Here is a 20,434-nt window from a genome sequence, read left to right as displayed (position 1 = left end):
GGATGAAGTACAGGAGTTCTGTGGTAGCTGGAAGGCTGCCAGCCATTTCAACCCTCCTGGCCCTGCTGTTTGTGTTGATGAGTCCCAGTCTGGACTGCAACGCCCCTTGCCATTTCCATCTGAGGCAGAGTGCTTCAAGTTGTTTCTGACAGAAGAGCTGGTGGGAGACATAGTAGAGACCGATTTGCCACCCTCTTTTCCCAAGACTGCTTTCTAGTTCTGCTGCTATGACTGCATTTCATCAACAACACTACTGCCATCCTAAATGACCGTTATACAAAATAAGAAATGTCAACAGCATACAGCAACCATGTCAGCCACAGGGAAGGTGGACCACCTGACGGGAGAGAGAAACAAACCAGACAGAGAAACATAAAATCAGACTGCGTGCTTGACTGTAACCTCAAAATGGGGGCAGTGGATAAGGCTGACATGATAAACAGCTTTGTGGAATGCACTCAGAAAACAAGCAAGTGGTATAAGATATTTTTCTATTTTTCCAGGGTAGCTTCAAAATTCAACATGCCAATACTTCTGATGCAATTAGCATTGTTTTACAGAGCTAATCGAATAATGTAGCTAGCTACATAAGCACGATTGAATATAACCCCATAAAAGGTTATGACATGAGTAACGTTACCTCGCGTGTCCGCGGTTATAAGGAATATACACACATATATTATGCTCCATACACACAGAGAGCTACAGTAGAAAAGGTATAACACGACACACAGAAACTATTATAACATAATAAGGCACTTGCTTTGATAGAAACGCAGTCTGGATTTGAAGATGGGTGTCTGTAGTGTCGCCTCTAGCACTGAGACGCTGTGCCACTTGGGAGTCATAAGGCCAGGGTAGCTTCAAAATACAACACATGCTAATACTTCTCTGACGCAATTAGCATTGTTTTCCAGAGCTAATAGAAGAATGTAGCTAGCTACCTAAGCATTGAGTATAACACCATAAAGGTTATGAAATGAGTAACGTTACATCGCGTGTCAGCGGCTATAAGGAATATACACAAACTTTATGCTACAGTAGAAATGACATGCATGAACTATTATAACGTAATAAGGCACTTACTTTGATAGAAACGTACACATTTCCAAAGTTATTATTGGTAATGAAAACAACTTTGATTGCGATGCAGGCAACAGATGGAAAATATCGACACATGTATGCAGGACGGCAGATGAGCAAACGTCTGCAGACTTGAACTGCACAAACAATTAAGAAGTGTTTGGGGAAGTTTGTCCGGGTCAGAAATGTCAAAAAAATTAATTGGTCTGCAAAAGCAAAAATGGCTACTTTTATGGGAATGAGGCGGAACACACCTCAATTCAAACTGTTATTAGAAGAAAATAATTTAAAACTGACAAGTTGAAAACAGCCTATATATAAAAACAGGCTGCGTGCTTTGGTTTGAGGGCAGCATGAATTAAATGTACTGTTACATAACAATCACATTCTGGAATGGAGAGAACATTCTAACATCACGTGCATAAAAAAACTCACGCTGGGGCGACCGTTAGAGATATTTGGAACTCACGGAACTAAAGTCAATTATCTAAAAACACATCAATTTAGATTTTTTTTCAAATTCGCATATGTTGTAGCTTAATAAACCATACTTTTCATCATCTGACATTTTTGTGTTGTGGCCGCCATCGGTTGAGGGTATAATCTTTGTACATTCATCAGCCAAAACGTGACACCCACCCTGTATTCAAAAGCATGTTGTGTCTCAACTGATAGGGGGCACAACACAAAAACCTCAAACGATGTAAAATAGGTTTTAAGCTACAACATATGCGGGAAAAAAAAAGGTTTGCCCGTTTTTAGATCATTTACTTTTAAATGAAAAAAAATGACATAAAAAAAGATAGTTTGGACAGCCCTATTTGTAAGCTTTTAAATTATGTCAATCTCCACCGTTTATCTTTTCCAGTCATGAAGACATGGATGTCTTCTGGCATGGTGGGGTTTGCAAAATAGGTCAACATTGAGCACCTTTATCTCTTGAGTGTTTTGGAATTCAGGTCCAAAAAGTAACTTTCTGAGTACTTCTACAATGGGCAAATATTTATGGAAGGTTTGTTCAAATCAAAAGGGATGCTCTCAAAAAGTAATTGAATTAAAATGGATTTACCCAAAAGAGATATTGGTCTCAATGGGACTTCCCTGCTTAAAAATAAAGTTGAATTATTATAATACATTTTTTAATCAATGTAGGCACTAGCTCTTCTACTGGTCCAATGAAAGTAGTGGGGTAGGAAGATATAAGTGATATACAGTACATGAGCAGAGAGATTGATTGCATATTGAATTGAATAATTTTTAAGGCTAACTGTACGTCAAACCCTTAGTTGAACCCACACTGTTATAGAAAGCATGACATAACACATGAACTTAGATTACATTGGATTGTTAACCTTTACATTTTATGGTATGTTAAATCCCACGCTTTCATAACACATGACATTATATGATGACATTTCAAACTGGTATCTCATGGATCTAGAAGCGCTATTGAATGTTGGTGGCTTTCAAAGCAGATAGATTGAGTTTTTAGATGATATTTGTTGGTATAAGTATTTGGGGGGGGGGTTCCAGTGACATTTGTGAATGTACAGTGGGGCAAAAAAGTATTTAGTCAGCCACCAATTGTGCAAGTTCTCCCACTTAAAAAGATGAGAGAGGCCTGTAATTTTCATCATAGGTACACTTCAACTATGGCAGACAAAATTAGGGGGAAAAATCCAAAAATCACATTGTAGGATTTGTAATGAAAATAAGTATTTGGTCACCTACAAACAAGCAAGATTTCTGGCTCTCACAGACCTTTAACTTCTTCTTTAAGAGGCTCCTCTGTCCTCCACTCGTTATTAATGGCACCTGTTTGAACTTGTTATCAGTATAAAAGACACCTGTCCACAACCTCAAACAGTCACACTCCAAACTCCACTATGGCCAAGACCAAAGAGCTGTCAAAGGACACCAGAAACAAAATTGCAGGCCTGCACCAGGCTGGGAAGACTGAATCTGCAATAGGTAAGCAGCTTGGTTTGAAGAAATCAACTGTGGGAGCAATTATTAGGAAATGGAAGACATACAAGACCACTGATAATCTCCCTCGATCTGGGGCTCCACGCAAGATCTCACCCCGTGGGGTCAAAATGATCACAAGAGCGGTGAGCAAAAATCCCAGAACCACACGGGGGGACCTAGTGAATGACCTGCAGAGAGCTGGGACCAAAGTAACAAAGCCTACCATCAGCAAGGGCATTGAAGATGAAACGTGACTGGGTCATTCAGCATGACAATGATCCCAAACACACCGCCCGGGCAACGAAGGAGTGGCTTCGTAAGAAGCATTTCAAGGTCCTGGAGTGGCCTAGCCAGTCTCCAGATCTCAACCCCATAGAAAAGCTTTGGAGGGAGTTGAAAGTTCGTGTTGCTCAGAAACAGCCCCAAAACATCACTGCTCTAGAGGAGATCTGCATGGAGGAATGGGCCAAAATACCAGTAACAGTGTGTGAAAACCTTGTGAAGACTTACAGAAAACGTTTGACCTCTGTCATTGCCAACAAAGGATATATAACAGTATAATATAATAGTATATAGTAGTAATATAATAGTATTGAGATAAACTTTTGTTATTGACCAAATACTTATTTTCCACCATAATTTGCAAATAAATTCATTAAAAATCCTACAATGTGATTTTCTGGATTTTTTCCCCTCATTTTGTCTGTCATAGTTGAAGTGTACCTATGATGAAAATGACAGGCCTCTCTCGTCTTTTTAAGTGGGAGAACTTGCACAATTGGTGGCTGACTAAATACTTTTTTGCCCCAATGTATATTCCCTTCAATATTCATCATAATTATGTAATAGATATTTCATACATGTCCTACAAAATCATTGTAAATAATCTGTATGTATGTGAAACACTGAACTACATTTATTTGGAATGAATTTGCCATATAAAAAAAGTGTGTTTGTTTGACTTGATTCCCTAGTCCTAATGTATATTGTTGTCGAATTGTGAATATTTTTTATCTATTTAGTGGCTAAGTGTTTTTTTATTTTTACCACAGCAATGTGAATTGGAACAGTTCTCCGTAACAGACTATGTGTCCAGGATAGTGGGTATTCCTTTGATGCGTTTGAGAATAAAAGGATAAGAGGCAAGCATTAGGATACGAATTGATAGAGAGAGAGAGAGAGAGTGCACAGCAGGAAAGGGTGGCCACAGCACTGAAGGGAGTGATTGAAAAAGCTTCTTTCACTTTCCCCAACGCACAAGTGGTTATCGCCACCATGCTACCACGAAAGACGTTCACCCTGCTACCATACAGAGGGTAAACGCAAGCATTTCCCATGACTGTGCCTCAAAACCAAATGTTTACCTGGCCCACCGTACCCCATCCTGGACTTGAACAGCCTTTATGACCAGGTCCACCTCTACACACCAGCAGTCCCTACTCTAGCAAGGACCCTGAAAGACATTGCCCACAAACGCAGCCCCAGCACCTCACACAGCAACAGAGCATCGGACAGCCCGCCCAGACCAACAAGGCCCCCCACCTGCACCTAGAGGACCCACGCCGAGAGGACCTACATCCAGACCACAGCACCACCAATGACTTATCAGTGTCCCAAGCTCCTCTCATATAATCCATACCATTGTGTCACTGAGTTGTCGTAGTGCTGCTGCAAATGTACATTGTCCCAAGGGCATTGGCAGTCATAATGTAAATAACCTCATTTATGTCCCTCTAACTCCCCTGAATGCCCCCTGTCAATCGTACAGCTACTGTATGCTGTCATCATGCGCCTATGAACCTGAGATATACTGCAGAATACCAGAATACCAGACTTACCCAAAATGAAGAAAATACTTGACCATGTGCAGACTCAGTGAGCATAGCCTTGCTATTGAGAGAGGTCGCCACATGATAGGGTCACACATCAGACCTGGCTTTTCGAGAGAAGACAGGCCATGTGCCCACTGCCCAGAAAATGAGGTGGAAACTGAACTGTCCTTCCTAACCTCCTGCCAAATGAATGACCACATTAGAGATATATGTTTCCCACAAATCACACAGAGCACAAAGAATTTGAAAACAAATCAAACATTTGTTCTCCCATCTCCTCTGTGGAGATGGGAGAACCTTCCAGAAAGACAACTATCTCTGCAGCACTCCACCAATCAAGCCTTTATGGTAGAGTGGCCAGACGGAAGCCAATCCTCAGTAGAACACACATGACAGCCTATTTGGAGTTTGCAAAAAGGCACCTAAACGAGACTCAGACCATGAGAAACAAGATTCTCTAGTCTGATGAAACCAAGATTGAACACTTTGGCCTGAATGCCAAGCATCACGTCTGGAGGAAACCTTGCACCATCCCTACTGTGAAGCATGTTGGTGGCAGGATTGTGCTGTGGGGATGTTTTTCAGCGGCAGGGACTGGGAGACGAGTGAAAGATGAATGGAGAAAAGTGCAGAGAGATTCTTGATGAAACCTTGGTCCAGAGTGCTCAGGACCTCAGACTGGGGCGAAGGTTCACCTTCCAACAGGGCAACAACCCTAAGCACATAGCCAAGACAACGCAGGAGTGGCTTCCGGACAAGTCTCTGAATGTCTTTGAGTGGCCCAGCCAGAGTCCGGACTTGGACCCGATCAAACATTTCTGGAGAGTCCTGAAAATCGCTGTGCAGTGACACTCCCAATCCAACCTGACAGAGCATGAGAGGATCTGCAGAGAAGAATGGGGAAAAACTCCCCAAATACAGGTGTGCCAAGCTTGTAGCTTCATACCCAAGAAGACTTGAGTCTGTTAACGCTGCCAAAGGTGCTTCAACAAAGTACTGAGTAAAGTGTCTGAATACTCACGTAAATGTTATTTTTCAGTTTTTATTTTGTATTAAATGTGCCAAAGAATCTAAAAACCTGTTTTTATTTTATCATTATGGGATATTGTGTGTAGATTGATGAGGGAAAAAAATATTTAATACATTTTAGAATAAGCCTGTAATGTAACAAAATGTGGAAAAAGTCAAGGGGTCTGAACACTTTCCGAATGCACTGTAAACCCCCATATCTGTTAGGCTAAATACTGCAGTGTGCAATCACAGCACACTAGTGGAACACAAACAATATTGTAAATACTACCAATATTTGAATGTCTTTATATTATTTAAACCTTATTGGGTGCAATATTTACTGTGAAATTATAATATTTTTTGTTTGTGTTTTGTGTCTTCTCACTTTTGTTTATTGTTTATTTCACTTGCGTTGGCAATGTAAATACATGTTTCCCATGCCAATAAAGCCCATTTGAATTGGAGGGAGAGAGAGAGAGAACAGCTACAATAAACAACTGTTTTTATTTCCCTCCACTACTCCACACTCTCTTGCTTTTACAGTATGTCCATCTCTCACTTTTTCTTTGTTAGTCTCTTTATAATCTTCTAAACTGTTTCTTTGTCTCCCTTTCTCCCTCTGTTTCTCCTCTTTATCTTTTCTCTATCTCTTTGTTCATTCCTATCAATGGGAAACATGTTGTTGAACTATGGAACGGTTGTGACTCTTTATGGTTAGGGATAGGTATAGAGGGGAGGGTTTACGGTAGGGGGGGGCCACATAGTGGGCGGAAATCTTTGGGGTCAATTTGTGTTGACCTACATCTGAGCCTGATGCAATTGTGATGTAATTAACTTACAGTACAAGACCACCCACATAAGTACAGTACAGTACAGTACAAGACCACCCACATAAGAGCTTCTGAAAGGAGGCGGTTTTGTACCCTATGGTGTTGAATAAATCAAAGTACTGGGATTAACTGTTCCTCCTCTCTCATATATATTCAAATGACCTAACTTATTATTAGGTTGAATTACCATTCGTTAATTTTGAGTCATAATTTACTCATTATATTAGAATGGGCTTGTGGTGGCACTGGAGGATTTCGTTAGATCGGTTTACCGCTTGGTGACTGTAGTTGTAACATCAGTGGGCTGTGTGTGTGTTATCGTGTCTGAGAGAGAGAGAAAGAGAGAGAGAGAGAGAGAGAGAGAGAGAGAGAGAGAGAGAGAGAGAGAGAGAGAGAGAGAGAGAGAGAGAAATGCAACCAGTGAAGAACAAACACCATTGTAAAAACAACCCATATTTATGTTCATTTATTTTCTCTTTTGTACTTGAACTATTTTCACATCGTTACAACACTGTATATAGCGATAATATGATATTTGAAATGTCTCTATTCTTTTTTTAACTTTTGTGAGTGTAATGTTTACTGTACATTTTTTGTTGTTTATTTCACTGTTGTTTATGATCTATTACACTTGTTTTGGCAATGTAAACATATGTTTCCCATCCCAATTAAGCCCTTAGAATTGAAGAGAGGATTACATGTATGTTGATGTATTTCCCAGTGACAAACATCTACTGTTTTTACTTTCACATCTTCCATCCCTATACCACCCCTGCTCGGGTTGCACGTCAAACCCATTTCAGGCATTTCACTGTCAGAGAAGCTTTCAAATAGCTACTTCATTATTTTCTAAAGTTTCCCCTGTTTCATTACATTTTTGTCATTGACCATTTATCTTATCCAGAGCGACACAGTATTGAGTTCGTACATTTTCATAAATTTTTTTGATACTGGTCTCTCGTAGGAATCGAACTCGTGGGAATTTTTTTATTTGATTTTTGATTTGAACCCAGAACCCTGGGCGTTGCAAGCGCCGTGTTCTACCAACTGAGCCACACAGGACCACATAACAAAGTTTCTCCGGAAACTTAACCTTTCTATTTACTGTTCTGAGATGCACTCAGGATGAAGCTGGAGCATATAATGTAACACGATGGGAGATTTACTAGCGAAGTAACATACTGTACCGTCGGAATGGTCCTCAGCCAGGTGGAAACAGCCCATTATCTCTACACAGACGGATGCCAGACATCTGTTCCTGTACACTATCCTTCCCTCCATCCCTCCATCTCCTCCCCACCTACTCACTGTCAGTCAGGGGGTGTTATGGGTAGAGTTCAGAGTGTTCATCAGCCTCAGTCTTTATCACAGGCACAGGTCCACTAGCACCAGCTGAGCTGCAGATCCAGAGGTAAACACACACACACACACACGCACACAAACAAACACTGAATGCCACGGCCCGTGGCCCATAATCCTCTCTGATTCAGCCAGGTCTGGCAGATGCTGCTGTATTGTTTGTTTGTTCAGCTCGGAGGTAATCTGGCTGGGTGCAGGAGAGGGGTCAGTGGGGTGGTGTGGTGTGACTGTCATGCTGTACCTGCGCCATAGCTGAGGTTGTGACACTGTGTGGCACTTAGAGAAGATGTGGGAAATGTGTTTGTATGGGTAAGTGTTTGTATGGGAAATGTTTTTTAAAGAGATAGTTCACCCAAATTACAAAATGATATTGGTTTCCTTACCCTGTAAGCAGTCTATGGACAAGGTATGATAGCAATCCATACTTTGCTTTAGTTTCCCTGGCACTGTTTCCACATGCTAATGTTTTAGCATTTGTGGCACAAATCCCATTCAAGTTATGATATTAGCATTTTTTCTAATCATCTATAAGTGAGTTTGTTGAGCTTCACAAACAATGTTAGATACTTTCGGATGATTTGGACATGATGAGCAAAACCTTCTAAGATCGGTCCCATGACTTGAATGGGATTTGTGCCACAAATGCTAAAATGTTAGCATGTGGAAACAGTGTCAGGGGAACTAAACCAAAGCATAGATTGCTGTCATACCTTGTCCATAGACTGCTTACAGGTTAAGGAAACAAATGTGTATTTTTTTTTACTTGGGTGAACTATCCCTTTAAGTATTTGTATGTATAAGTGTTTGTAGGGTAATGTTTGTAAGTGTTTGTAAAGGAAATGTTGGTGACGGTTTTGCCTGGGAATGCTCAAGCCCAGGCTCTTGGCCTACAACTGAAAGTCTGTGACCCGTTTTCTTTTACCATGATTCTCACTTTTCCCCTCTCTAACCCTACCCCTTTCAACACCCCTATTCCCAACCCCAACCCAAACCCCTCACGCAGAAATGTATGCGGTTCAACCCCAACGCGACTGTGTGGGTTGCCAAGCAGAGGATCCTGTGCACGTTGAGCCAGAGTCTGAAGGATGTGCTGAACTACGGACTCTTCCAGCCCGCCATGAACGGACGTGATGGGAAGTTCCTGGATGAGGAACGCCTCCTCCTGGAATACCCACAGCCAATCAGCAAAGGAGTTCCAGCTCTGGAGGTAGAGTGCCAGCCAATCACTGAAGTTGTTAAAAATTTTAAAAGGTGTGGTATTTCTATTTCTAATTATTATGGATCCCCATTAGCTGCTGCCAAGGCAGTATAATATCACCATACAACAATATAAAAACTATACGTGTGTGTAGAAGAAGTGTGTTAGTATGCGTGTGTCTCTTCGCCACGCAAGAGGTTGCATAAGGTGTAGTTTTATACATTTTTTAAGTTTGATTTTATTGCTTGCATGAGTTACTTGATGTGGAATAGAGTTCCATGTAGTCATGGCTCTGTGTAGTATTGTGCATTTTCCAACGTCTGTCCTGGACTTGGGCACTATGAAGAGACCCCAGGTAGCATGTCTTGCGGAGTATGCATGTGTGTCCAAGCTGTGTGCTAGTTGTACAAACAGACAGTTCGTTGCTTTTGACATGTCAAAACCTCTTACAAAGACAAGTAGTGGTGCAGTCAATCTCTAATTTGAGCCAGGAGAGATTAGAGCTATACTGGTATTGCTGCACGGACCGGTTTAGGTGTTTACTTTACCTTCTATAAGCATATTTGAAAGTTTGGTTTATTAAATGCGATATGCCGTGTATAAGGTACATTTTTATAGTTTACTTCGCTACTTGAGTCATATCTCTCCACTCTCTCTCTCTTCATTGTAATTTGCCTATGTCCCTTTTTGTGCAACTTGACCATATGACTGGGCAGTAGTCCAGGTGTGACAAAACTAGGGCCCAAGAAATCAGAGCAACACTTTATTACGGACAGACCTCTCCCCATCTTCGCTTCCATTGCATCAATATGTTTTGACCATGGCAGTTTAAAATCCAGGGTTACACCAAGCAGTTTCGTCTGCTCAACTTGTTCAATTTCCACATTATTGTCACGCCCTGACCTTAGTTATCTTTGTTTTCTTTATTATTTTGGTTAGGTCGGGGTGTGACATGGGGGATGTATGTGTTTTGTCTTGTCTAGGGGTTTTGTATGTTTATGGGGTGTTTACTAGTCTAGGTGTTTGTATGTCTATGGTTGCCTAGATTGGTTCTCAATTAGAGGCAGCTGTTTATCGTTGTCTCTGATTGGGAACCATATTTAGGCAGCCATATTCCGTTGGGTATTTCGTGGGTTATTGTCTATATGTAAGTTGCCTGTGTCTGCACTTGTTTAATATATAGCTTCACGTTCGTTTGTTGTTTTGCTTAGTTTGTTTAAGAGTTCTTCGTTTCGTTAAATAAATAGAAGAATGTATTCTTATCACACCGCGCCTTGGTCCTCCTCTCTTCATCCAAACGACGAACGTGACAATTATTCATTACAATATTTAGTTGAAGTTTAGGGTTTAGTGAATGGTTTGTCCCAAATACAATGCTTTTTTGTTTATATTTAGTTTATTACTTGCCACCCATTCTAAAACTGACTGCGGCTCTCTGCTAAGTATTGCAGTGATTTCAATTGCTGTGGTAGCAAACGTGTATAATGTTGAGTCATCAGCATACACACTGTAGATACACAGGCTTTACTCAGTGCCAGTGGCAGGTCATTAGTAAAGATTTTAAAAAGTAAGGGGCCCAGACAACTGGATTAGGTTGGAGAGGCTCCCATTAAAGAATACCCTCTGTGTTTTGTTAGACAGGTAACTCTCGATCCACGATATAGCAGGGGATGTAAAGCCATAACACGTACGTTTTTCCAGCAGCCGATTCTAATCGATAATGTCAAAAGCTGCACTGAAGTCTAACAAAACAGCTCCCACGGTCTTCTTATTATCAGCCAGTCATCAGTCATTTGTGTAAGTGCTGTACATGTTGAGTGCCCCTCCCTATAAGCATGCTGAAAGTCAATTGTTAATTTGTGTACTGTGAAATAGCATTGTATCTGGTCAAACACCATTTTTTCCAGAAGTTCACTGTGGGTTGGTAGCAGGCGGATTGGTCGACTGTTAGAGCCAGTAAAGGGTGTTTTGCTATTCTTGGGTAGCAGAATTACTTTTGCTTCCCTCTAGGCCCGAGGGCACACACTTCCTGTCGGCTTAGATTGATGAGATGGCAAATAGCAGTGGCAATGTCATCCGCTATCATCCTCTGTCATTTTTCATCCAAGTTGTCAGACCCAGGTGGCTTGTCATTGTTGATAGACAACAATTATTATTTCACCTCTTCCACACTCACTTTACGCAATTCAAAATTACAGTGCTTGCCTTTCATAATTTGTTCAGTTATGCATGGATGTGTAGGTTCAGAATTTGTTGTTTGTGTGTCATGCCTAAATTTGCTAATCTTGCCAATAAAAAAAACTATATCAGTGGGTTTTGTGATGAATGAGCCATCTGATTCAATGAAAGATGGAGCCAAGTTCACCTTTTTGCTCAAAATCATTTAAGGTGCTCCAAAGCTTTTTATTATCATTCTTTATATAATTAATAATGAATAATTAATATAATATTATCTTTGTTTCATAGTACAGTTTCTTCTTTTTGTTCAGTTTAGTCACATGATTGCTCAATTTACAGTACATTTGCCAATCGGTTGTGCAGCCAGACTTATTTTCCATTCGTTTTGCCTCATCCCGCTCAATCATACCATTTTTTAATTCCTCATCAATCCACGGGGATTTAACAGTTTTTACAGAAATGTTCTTAATTGGTGCATGCTTATTAGTAACTGGAGAAAGCAATTTCAGAAATGTGTCAAGTGCAGCGTCTGGTTGCTCCTCAATACACACCACAGACCAGAAAATATTATTTACATCAATTACACAATATATTGTATGACCTCTTTTACACTATATTAGGCCCAGCCTTTGGAACTTTGGTTTTCCTAGATATGGCTACTATATTATGATCACTACATCCAATGGATTTGGATACTGCTTTAAAGCAAATTTCTAGAGCATTAGTAAAGATGTGATCAATATATGTGGGTGATTTCATTCCTGTGCTGTTTGTAAATACACTTGTAGGTTGACTGATAACCTGAACCAGGTTGCAGGTTTAACAGTTTAACTTTACGTCCATCCCCTCGCCCCGACCCAGGCGCGAACCAGGGACCCTCTGCACACATCAACAACAGTCACCCGCGAAGCGTCGTTACCCATCGCTCCACAAAAGCCGCGGCCCTTGCAGAGCAAGGGGAACCACTACTTCAGGGTCTCAAAGCGAGTTACGTCACCGATTGAAATGCTATTAGCGCGTAGCACCGCTAACTAACTTTCACATCCGTTACACAGGCACTGGTTACAGTTTGAAGCTTTTTCTTGAGCGGATAGCTTGATGAAAGCCAGTCAATATTTAGTTCACCCAGAAAATATACCTCTCTGTTGACATCACATACATTATCAAACATTTCACACATATTATCCAGATACTGACTGTTAGAACTTGGTGGTCTGTAGCAACTTCGCAAAATAATAGGCTTTAGGTGAGGCAGGTGAACCTGTAGCCATATTACTTAAACAATATTTGACATGAGATCCTCTCTAAGCTCTACAGCAGTGGTTCCCAAACTTTTTATAGTCCCGTACCCTTTCAAACATTCAACCTCCAGCTGCATACCCCTTTTAGCACCAGGGTCAGCGCACTCTCAAATGTTGTTTTTTTGCCATCATTCTAATCTTGCCACACACACACTATATGAAACATTTATTAAACATGAGATTGAGTGTGAGTTTTTGTCACAACCCGGCTCGTGGGAAGTGACAGGGAGCTCTTATAGGACCAGGGCACAAATAATAATATAATAATAATTAATAATTTTGCTCTTTATTTAGTCATCTTACATATAAAACCTTATCTTACATATAAAACCGGCCAGGCAGAGACAGCAAGGGCGGTTCGTTGCTCCAGAGCCTTTCCGTTCACCTTCACACTCCTGGGCCAGACTACACTCAATCATATGACCCACTGAAAAGATGAGTCTTCAGTAAAGACTTAAAGGTTGAGACCGAGTCTGCGTCTCTCACATGGGTAGGCAGACCATTCCATAAAAATGGAGCTCTATAGGAGAAAGCCCTGCCTCCAGCTGTTTGCTTAGAAATTCTAGGGACAATTAGGAGGCCTGCGTCTTGTGACTGTAGCGTACGTGTAGGTATGTACGGCAGGACCAAATCGGAAAGATAGGTAGGAGCAAGCCCATGTAATGCTTTGTTGGTTAGCAGTAAAACCTTGAAATCAGCCCTTACCTTAACAGGAAGCTAGTGTAGGGAGGCTAGCACTGGAGTAATATGATCACATTTTGTGGTTCTATTCAGAATTCTAGCAGCCGTATTTAGCACTAACTGAAGTTTATTTAGTGCTTTATCCGGGTAGCTGGAAAGTAGAGCATTGCAGTAGTTTAACCTAGAAGTAACAAAAGCATGGATTAATTTTTCTGCATCATTTTTGGACAGAAAGTTTCTGATTTTTGCAATGTTACGTAGATGGAAAAAAGCCGTCCTTGAAACAGTCTTGATATGTTCGTCAAAAGAGAGATCAGGGTCCAGAGTAACGCCGAGGTCCTTCACAGTTTTATTTGAGACGACTGTACAACCATCAAGATTAATTGTCAAATTCAACAGAAGATCTCTTTGTTTCTTGGGACCTAGAACAAGCATCTCTGTTTTGTCCGAGTTTAAACGTAGAACGTTTGCAGGCATCCACTTCCTTATATCTGAAACACAGGCTTCTAGCGAGGGCAATTTTGGGGCTTCGCCATGTTTAATTGAAATGCACAGCTGTATGTCATCCGCATAGCAGTGAAAGTTAACATTATGTTTTCGAATGACATCCCCAAGAGGTAAAATATATAGTGAAAACAATAGTGGTCCTAAAACGGAACCTTGAGGAACACCAACATTTACAGTTGATTTGTCAGAGGATAAACCATTCACAGAGACAAACTGATATCTTTCCGACAGATAAAATCTAAACCAGGCTAGAACTTGTCCGTGTAGACCAATTTGGGTTTCCAATCCCTCCAAAAGAATGTGGTGATCGATGGTATCAAAAGCAGCACTAAGGTCTAGGAGCACAAGGACAGATGCAGAGCCTCGGTCTGACGCCATTCTAAGGTCATTTACCACCTTCACAAGTGCAGTCTCAGTGCTATGATGGGGTCTAAAACCAGACAGAAGCATTTCATATACATTGTTTGTCTTCCGGAAGGCAGTGATTTGCTGCGCAACAGCTTTTTCCATTTTTTTTGAGAGGAATGGAAGATTCGATAAAGGCCGATATTTTTAAAATATTTTCTGGGTCAAGGTTTGGCTTTTTCAAGAGAGGCTTTATTACTGCCACTTTTAGTGAGTTTGGTACACATCTGGTTGATAGAGAGACGTTTATTATGTTCAACATAGGAGGGCCAAGCACAGGAAGCAGCTCTTTCAGTAGTTTAGTTGGAATAGGGTCCAGTTTGCAGATTGAAGGTTTAGAGGCCATGATTATTTTCATCATTGTGTTAAGTGATATAGTACTAAAACACTTAAGTGTCTCTCTTGATCCTAGGTCCTGACAGAGTTGTGCAGACTCAGGACAACTGAGCTTTGGAGGAATACGCAGATTTAAAGAGGAGTCCGTAATTTGCTTTCTTTTTTTATTTTATTTTTATTATATATTTTTTACCCCTTTTCTCACCAATTTTGTGGTATCCAATTGTTAGTAATTACTATCTTGTCTCATCGCTACATCGCTACAACTACAATAAGACTCCGAAACACAACCCAACCAAGCTGCACTGCTTCTTAACACAGCGCTCCTCCAACCCGGAAGCCATCCGCACCAATGTGTCGGAGGAAACACCGTGCACCTGGCTACCTTGGTTAGCGCGCACTGCGCCCGGCCCGCCACAGGAGTCGCTGGTGCGCGATGAGACAAGGATATCCCTACCGGCCAAACCCTCTCTAACCCGGACGACGCTAGGCCAATTGTGCGAACCCAGAGTCTCTGGTGGCACAGCTAGTGCTGCGATGCCCTAGACCACTGCCCCACCCGGGAGGCCCCGCGTAATTTGCTTTCTAATGATCATGATCTTTTCCTGAAAGAAGTTCATGAATTTATTACTGCTGAAGTGAAAGACACCCTCTCTGGGTAATGCTGCTTTTTAGTTAGCTTTGCGACAGTATCAAAAATACATTTTGGATTGTTCTTATTTTCCTCAATTAAGTTGGAAAAGTAGGATGATCGAGCAGCAGGGCTCTTCGATACTGCACGGTACTGTCTTTCCAAGCTAGTCGGAAGACTTCCAGTTTGGTGTGGCGCCATTTCCGTTCCAATTTTCTGGAAGCTTGCTTCAGAGCTCGGGTATTTTCTGTATACCAGGGAGCTAGTTTCTTATGACAAATGTTTTTAGTTTATAGAGGTGCAACTGCATCTAGGGTATTGCGCAAGGTTAAATTGATTTCCTCAGTTAGGTGGTTAACTGGTTTTTGTCCTCTGACGTCCTTGGGTAGGCAGAGGGAGTCTGGAAGGGCATCAAGGAATCTTTGGGTTGTCTGAGAATTTATAGCACGACTTTTGATGCTCCTTGGTTGGGGTCTGAGCAGATTATTTGTTGCGATTGCAAACGTAATAAAATGGTGGTCCGATAGTCTAGGATTATGAGGAAACACATTAAGATCCAGAACATGTATTCCATGGGACAAAACTAGGTCCAGAGTATGACTGTGACAGTGAGTAGGTCCAGAGACATGTTGGACAAAACCCAATGAGTCGATGATGGCTCCGAAAGCCTTTAGGAGTGGGTCTGTGGACTTTTCCATGTGAATATTAAAATCACCAAAAATGTGAAATTTATCTGCTATGACTACAAGGTACGATAGGAATTCAGGGAACTCAGTGAGGAACGCTGTATATGGCCCAGGAGGCCTGTAAACAGTAGCTATAAAAAGTGATTGAGTAGGCTGCATAGATTTCATGACTAGAAGCTCAAAAGACAAAAACGTCGTTTTTTTTTTTGTAAAATGAAATTTGCTATCGTAAATGTCAGCAACACCTCCGACTTTGCGGGATGCGCGGGGGATATGGTCACTAGTGTAACCAGGAGGTGAGGCCTCATTTAACACAGTAAATTCCTCAGGCTTAAGCTATGTTTCAGTCAGGCCAATCAAATCAAGATTATGATCAGTGATTAGTTCATTGACTATAACTGCCTTTGAAGTGAGGGATCTAACATTAAGTAGCCCTATTTTGAGATGTGAGGTATCACGATCTCTTTCGATAATGGCAGGAATGGAGGAGGTCTTTATTCTAGAGAGATTGCTAAGGCGAACACCGCCATGTTTAGTTTTGCCCAACCTAGTTTGAGGCACAGGCACGTTCTCAATGGGCATAGCTGAGCTGACTATACTGACTGTGCTAGTGGCAGACTCCACTAAGCTGGCAGGCTGGCTAACAGCCTGCTGCCTGGCCTGCACCTCATTTCATTGTGGAGCTAGAGGAGTTAGAGCCCTGTCTATGTTGGTAGATAAGATGAGAGCACCCCTCCAGCTAGGATGGAGTCCGTCACTCCTCAACAGGCCAGGCTTGGTCCTGTTTGTGGGTGAGTCCCAGAAAGAGGGCCAATTATCTACAAATTCTATCTTTTGGGAGGGGCAGAAAACAGTTTTCAACCAGCGATTGAGTTGTGAGACTCTGCTGTAGAGCTCATCACTCCCACTAACTGGGAGGGGGCCAGAGACAATTACTCGATGCCGACACATCTTTCTAGCTGATTTACACGCTGAAGCTATGTTGCGCTTGGTGACCTCTGACTGTTTCATCCTAACATCGTTGGTGCCGACGTGGATAACAATATCTCTATACTCTCTACACTCGCCAGTTTTAGCTTTAGCCAGCACCATTTTCAGATTAGCCTTCTTAACGTCGGTAGCCCTGCCCCCTGGTAAACAGTGTATGATCGCTGGATGATTCGTTTTAAGTCTAATACTGCGGGTAATGGAGTCGCCAATGACTAGGGTTTTCAATTTGTCAGAGCTAATGGTGGGAGCCTTCGGCGTCTCAGACCCCGTAACGGGAGGAGTAGAGACCAGCGAAGGCTCGGCCTCAGACTCCAACTCGCTGCTTAATGGGGAAAACCGGTTGAAAGTTTCTGTCGGCTGAATGAGCGACACCGGTTGAGCATTCCTACAGCATTTCCCTCCAGAAGCCATGAGAAAGTTGTCCGGCTGCAGGGACCGTGCGAGGGGATTTGTACTAACGTTACTATCTGTACTTCTGGGCTTGCAGCACAGCTATCCTCGCCGTAAGGCGATCGTTCTCCTGTATATTATGAGTACAGTGACTGCAATTAGAAGACATCATGTTAATGTTACTACTTAGCTTCGGCTGTTGGAGGTCCTGACGAACCATGTCCAGATAAAGCGTCCGGAGTGAAAAAGTTGAATGAAAAAAAGTTGAGCGAGGGAAAAACTAAAAAACATAAACGGTCATTAAAAAATAAAACCGTAAAGTTGTCAGGTAGCAAAGTAAGGTTGGCAACAAAAAGCCCAGCAACACGTAAACAAGTCTGCAAGTTGTGACAGAACAACTGTCATTGCTACATGACACCATGTCATACATATCTGACTGACCCAAAACCAATTTTTTTCTCTATCCTCTTTTGCACAGTTCCGCTACAAGAGCCGAGTCTACAGGCAGACCCATGTGGAAGAGAAGCAGATTGCCAAACTTCACACCAAGGTGAGTGGTGTGGACAAACTTCACACTCTCTCCTAACAACCAGCTGGGGTCTTACTGCACACATGCACTAACACAAACACAAACACACACTGTTGGGAGCAACAGAGATGCTGGCGTGTCACTTTATCTCACTTTATCTCACTGTCAACACACAGACACTCAAACATCTTCAGTTATGTCAGCTGTTGTCACTGTGAGCCTCTGTAGTCTCTCTCGAGTGTCCTGCCTGCATGTCTCTCTCTACTCTATACTCTCCTGTCCGCATGTCTACTCTTTACTTTCCGTAAGAGTCAAGGAGGCGAAAAGATGGTGATATGGAGAGAGGAGGTTGGTAGTTATTTGCTCCACAGTAGTCAACACCAGAGAGCCTGATGGCACCATTAACTTATTAAACTGATAATAAAACCCTTGTGTAGATCAATCATGTACTGTATGGAGTTAAATTAGTGCCACCACTCAGTTTTCAGAATAAATTATTAGGTTTGATTGTGTTGGGCTGGAGCAAAAATGTGCAGCCCGGGAAGACCGATATCTGGAACTGAAAACCCCTGTTTTAGGGGATGTTTGTCGAGGTGTGTGGCTCTAAGAGCCCTTGTTGTGGGGGACCAGTCCACCTGGGCTCTCTCTCTGCCTCCTGACAGGTGACATTTCTGGGTTAGGACTGGAGCAGCTCACCCCTAATTGTGTGTGTGCGCGCGTGTGTGTGTGTGTGTGTGTGTGTGTGTGTGTGTGTGTGTGTGTGTGTGTGTGTGTGTGTGTGTGTGCGTGTGCGAGAGCGAGAGCGAGAGAGAGAGAGAGACAATTGGAGTCAGGGATTAGCATGAGAGAGACAGTGAGGGGAACCTGTCTCGTACCTTTTAAATGCCACGTCCAACACTGGCATTCACACCTTATAACCACACTCAATTACACAAGGTTTCGCAGCTGTCTGAAATTGAACCAGTAGAAGGTGGAAGAAAGCCCAAAAAATGTGGATATAAATCTAAGGTGCTGATACCAAGGTCGTGGGTGGCATTATACAAGTCCATTAGGCCAACAAGCTTCTGAGGAAGTGTGAGAGACAAGTTTGTAATTGCGGTCCATTATCTGTTGGCGAGTTGAGTCAGGATGCCGTGGCAAAGGTGGAATTGGCCTGTAAAATTATTCAATGGACGTATATTTCATGTCTCGCCTGTGCCCACTTAACCTGGATCACTCTGCATGTGTTCACACATGCACGAGCACACATAAGCACACAAAATACGCACTTTGCATATCTGCCGTTGGTAAATGTTCACTGACTGTATGAGGAAAAAAATTATGAATACATGATATATAATAATAATTAGTAAATGATAACTTGATGGTGTGTCATATTCCTTTCTAATTATGTCATCATAAATGAATTTATGCTAAGGCAATGCACACCTTTGTATTATGTGCCAATAAAGCATCACTGAATTGAGAGAGCAGTATCTGACGGAAAACGAAGGGAGGGTGATATAAAGAGAGGGTGGGAAGTGAGCACATGCTGGTTTCCATACTGGTGTACAGTTCCATGTACTGTATTTCTGACACATATAGATTGACTCGTGGTGATGGCGCAGATGAGGTGTATGCAGGTCCACCCCTACTATGTTCTGCTCTTTCCTCCCTACATTTCTCTCTCTACCTCCATCTCTTCAAAGATTAACATTTTTGTCCCTCCCTCCCTCCCATCCCTCCCTCGCTCCCTCCCTCCCTCCCTCCCTCCCTCCCTCCCTCCCTCCCTCCCTCCCTCCCTCTTCTACTTCTCCATATGTTCATCATCATCCTCTTCTCCTCTCTCTTCCTCCTCCCTTCCTCCTCTCCTCTCTCCCTATAGTGTTTAGGGAGCTGTTCTTTAATCTATTTATATCTGCCCTGGAAATCAGATGAGAACACTCATCCCATCGTGCACTCTATGCTCCAATCAGCACACCCCAATCATTCGATCTATGTCTCTTTCTTTTGTTCTCTCTCCCCCCTCTTGTGTCCCTGTTTTCCTCTCTCCTTCTCTCTTTTTTCTAACCTTCTCCCATTCATATCTCTGACCTGCTCTCTCACACACTCACTCACTCACTCACTCACTCACTCACTCACTCACTCACTCACTCACTCACTCACTCACTCACTCACTCACTCACTCTACTCTCTCTACTCTCTCTACTCTCTCTACTCTCTCTACTCTCTCTCTCTCCACTCTCTCTAACTCTCCTTTTTTTCTCGCTCTCCATCTCCAGGCCAACTTGAGAAAGTTTATGGACCTCATCCAGCACCATCAGGTGGAGAAAGTATCTAGGCTGCTGGAGAGAGGGCTGGACCCCAACTACCAGGATACAGAGACCGGTGGTAATACTACACACACACACATGCACAAACACACACATCATGAACACAGGTGGTTTGACATAATCACAGAGCTAACAAGATAGATACTGCTGAGAAATACCCCCTTGGCTCCTCACATTTAAATCCTGTCTGATCATTTCTCCCACCCA

The 20,434-nt window shown here is 42.3% G+C and overlaps 1 protein-coding gene across 1 annotated transcript in view; it reads left to right on the top strand.

Moving 5' to 3' along the window:
- Positions 1 to 20,434, top strand: part of LOC129854024 (SH3 and multiple ankyrin repeat domains protein 2-like) — a 271,897-nt gene that overhangs the window by 92,593 nt on the left and 158,870 nt on the right. The window contains exons 3-5 of the mRNA XM_055920631.1: positions 9,087 to 9,290; positions 17,865 to 17,936; positions 20,177 to 20,285. Of these exons, the coding sequence (XP_055776606.1) occupies positions 9,087 to 9,290; positions 17,865 to 17,936; positions 20,177 to 20,285 (385 nt within the window). The remainder of the gene's footprint in view (positions 1 to 9,086; positions 9,291 to 17,864; positions 17,937 to 20,176; positions 20,286 to 20,434) is intronic.

The sequence above is a fragment of the Salvelinus fontinalis genome, chromosome 4, assembly GCF_029448725.1.
Source record: "Salvelinus fontinalis isolate EN_2023a chromosome 4, ASM2944872v1, whole genome shotgun sequence".
NCBI lineage: Eukaryota > Metazoa > Chordata > Actinopteri > Salmoniformes > Salmonidae > Salvelinus > Salvelinus fontinalis.
The sequence above is the reverse complement of the archived record's forward strand: the minus strand, read 5'-3'. Positions and strand labels throughout refer to the sequence as shown.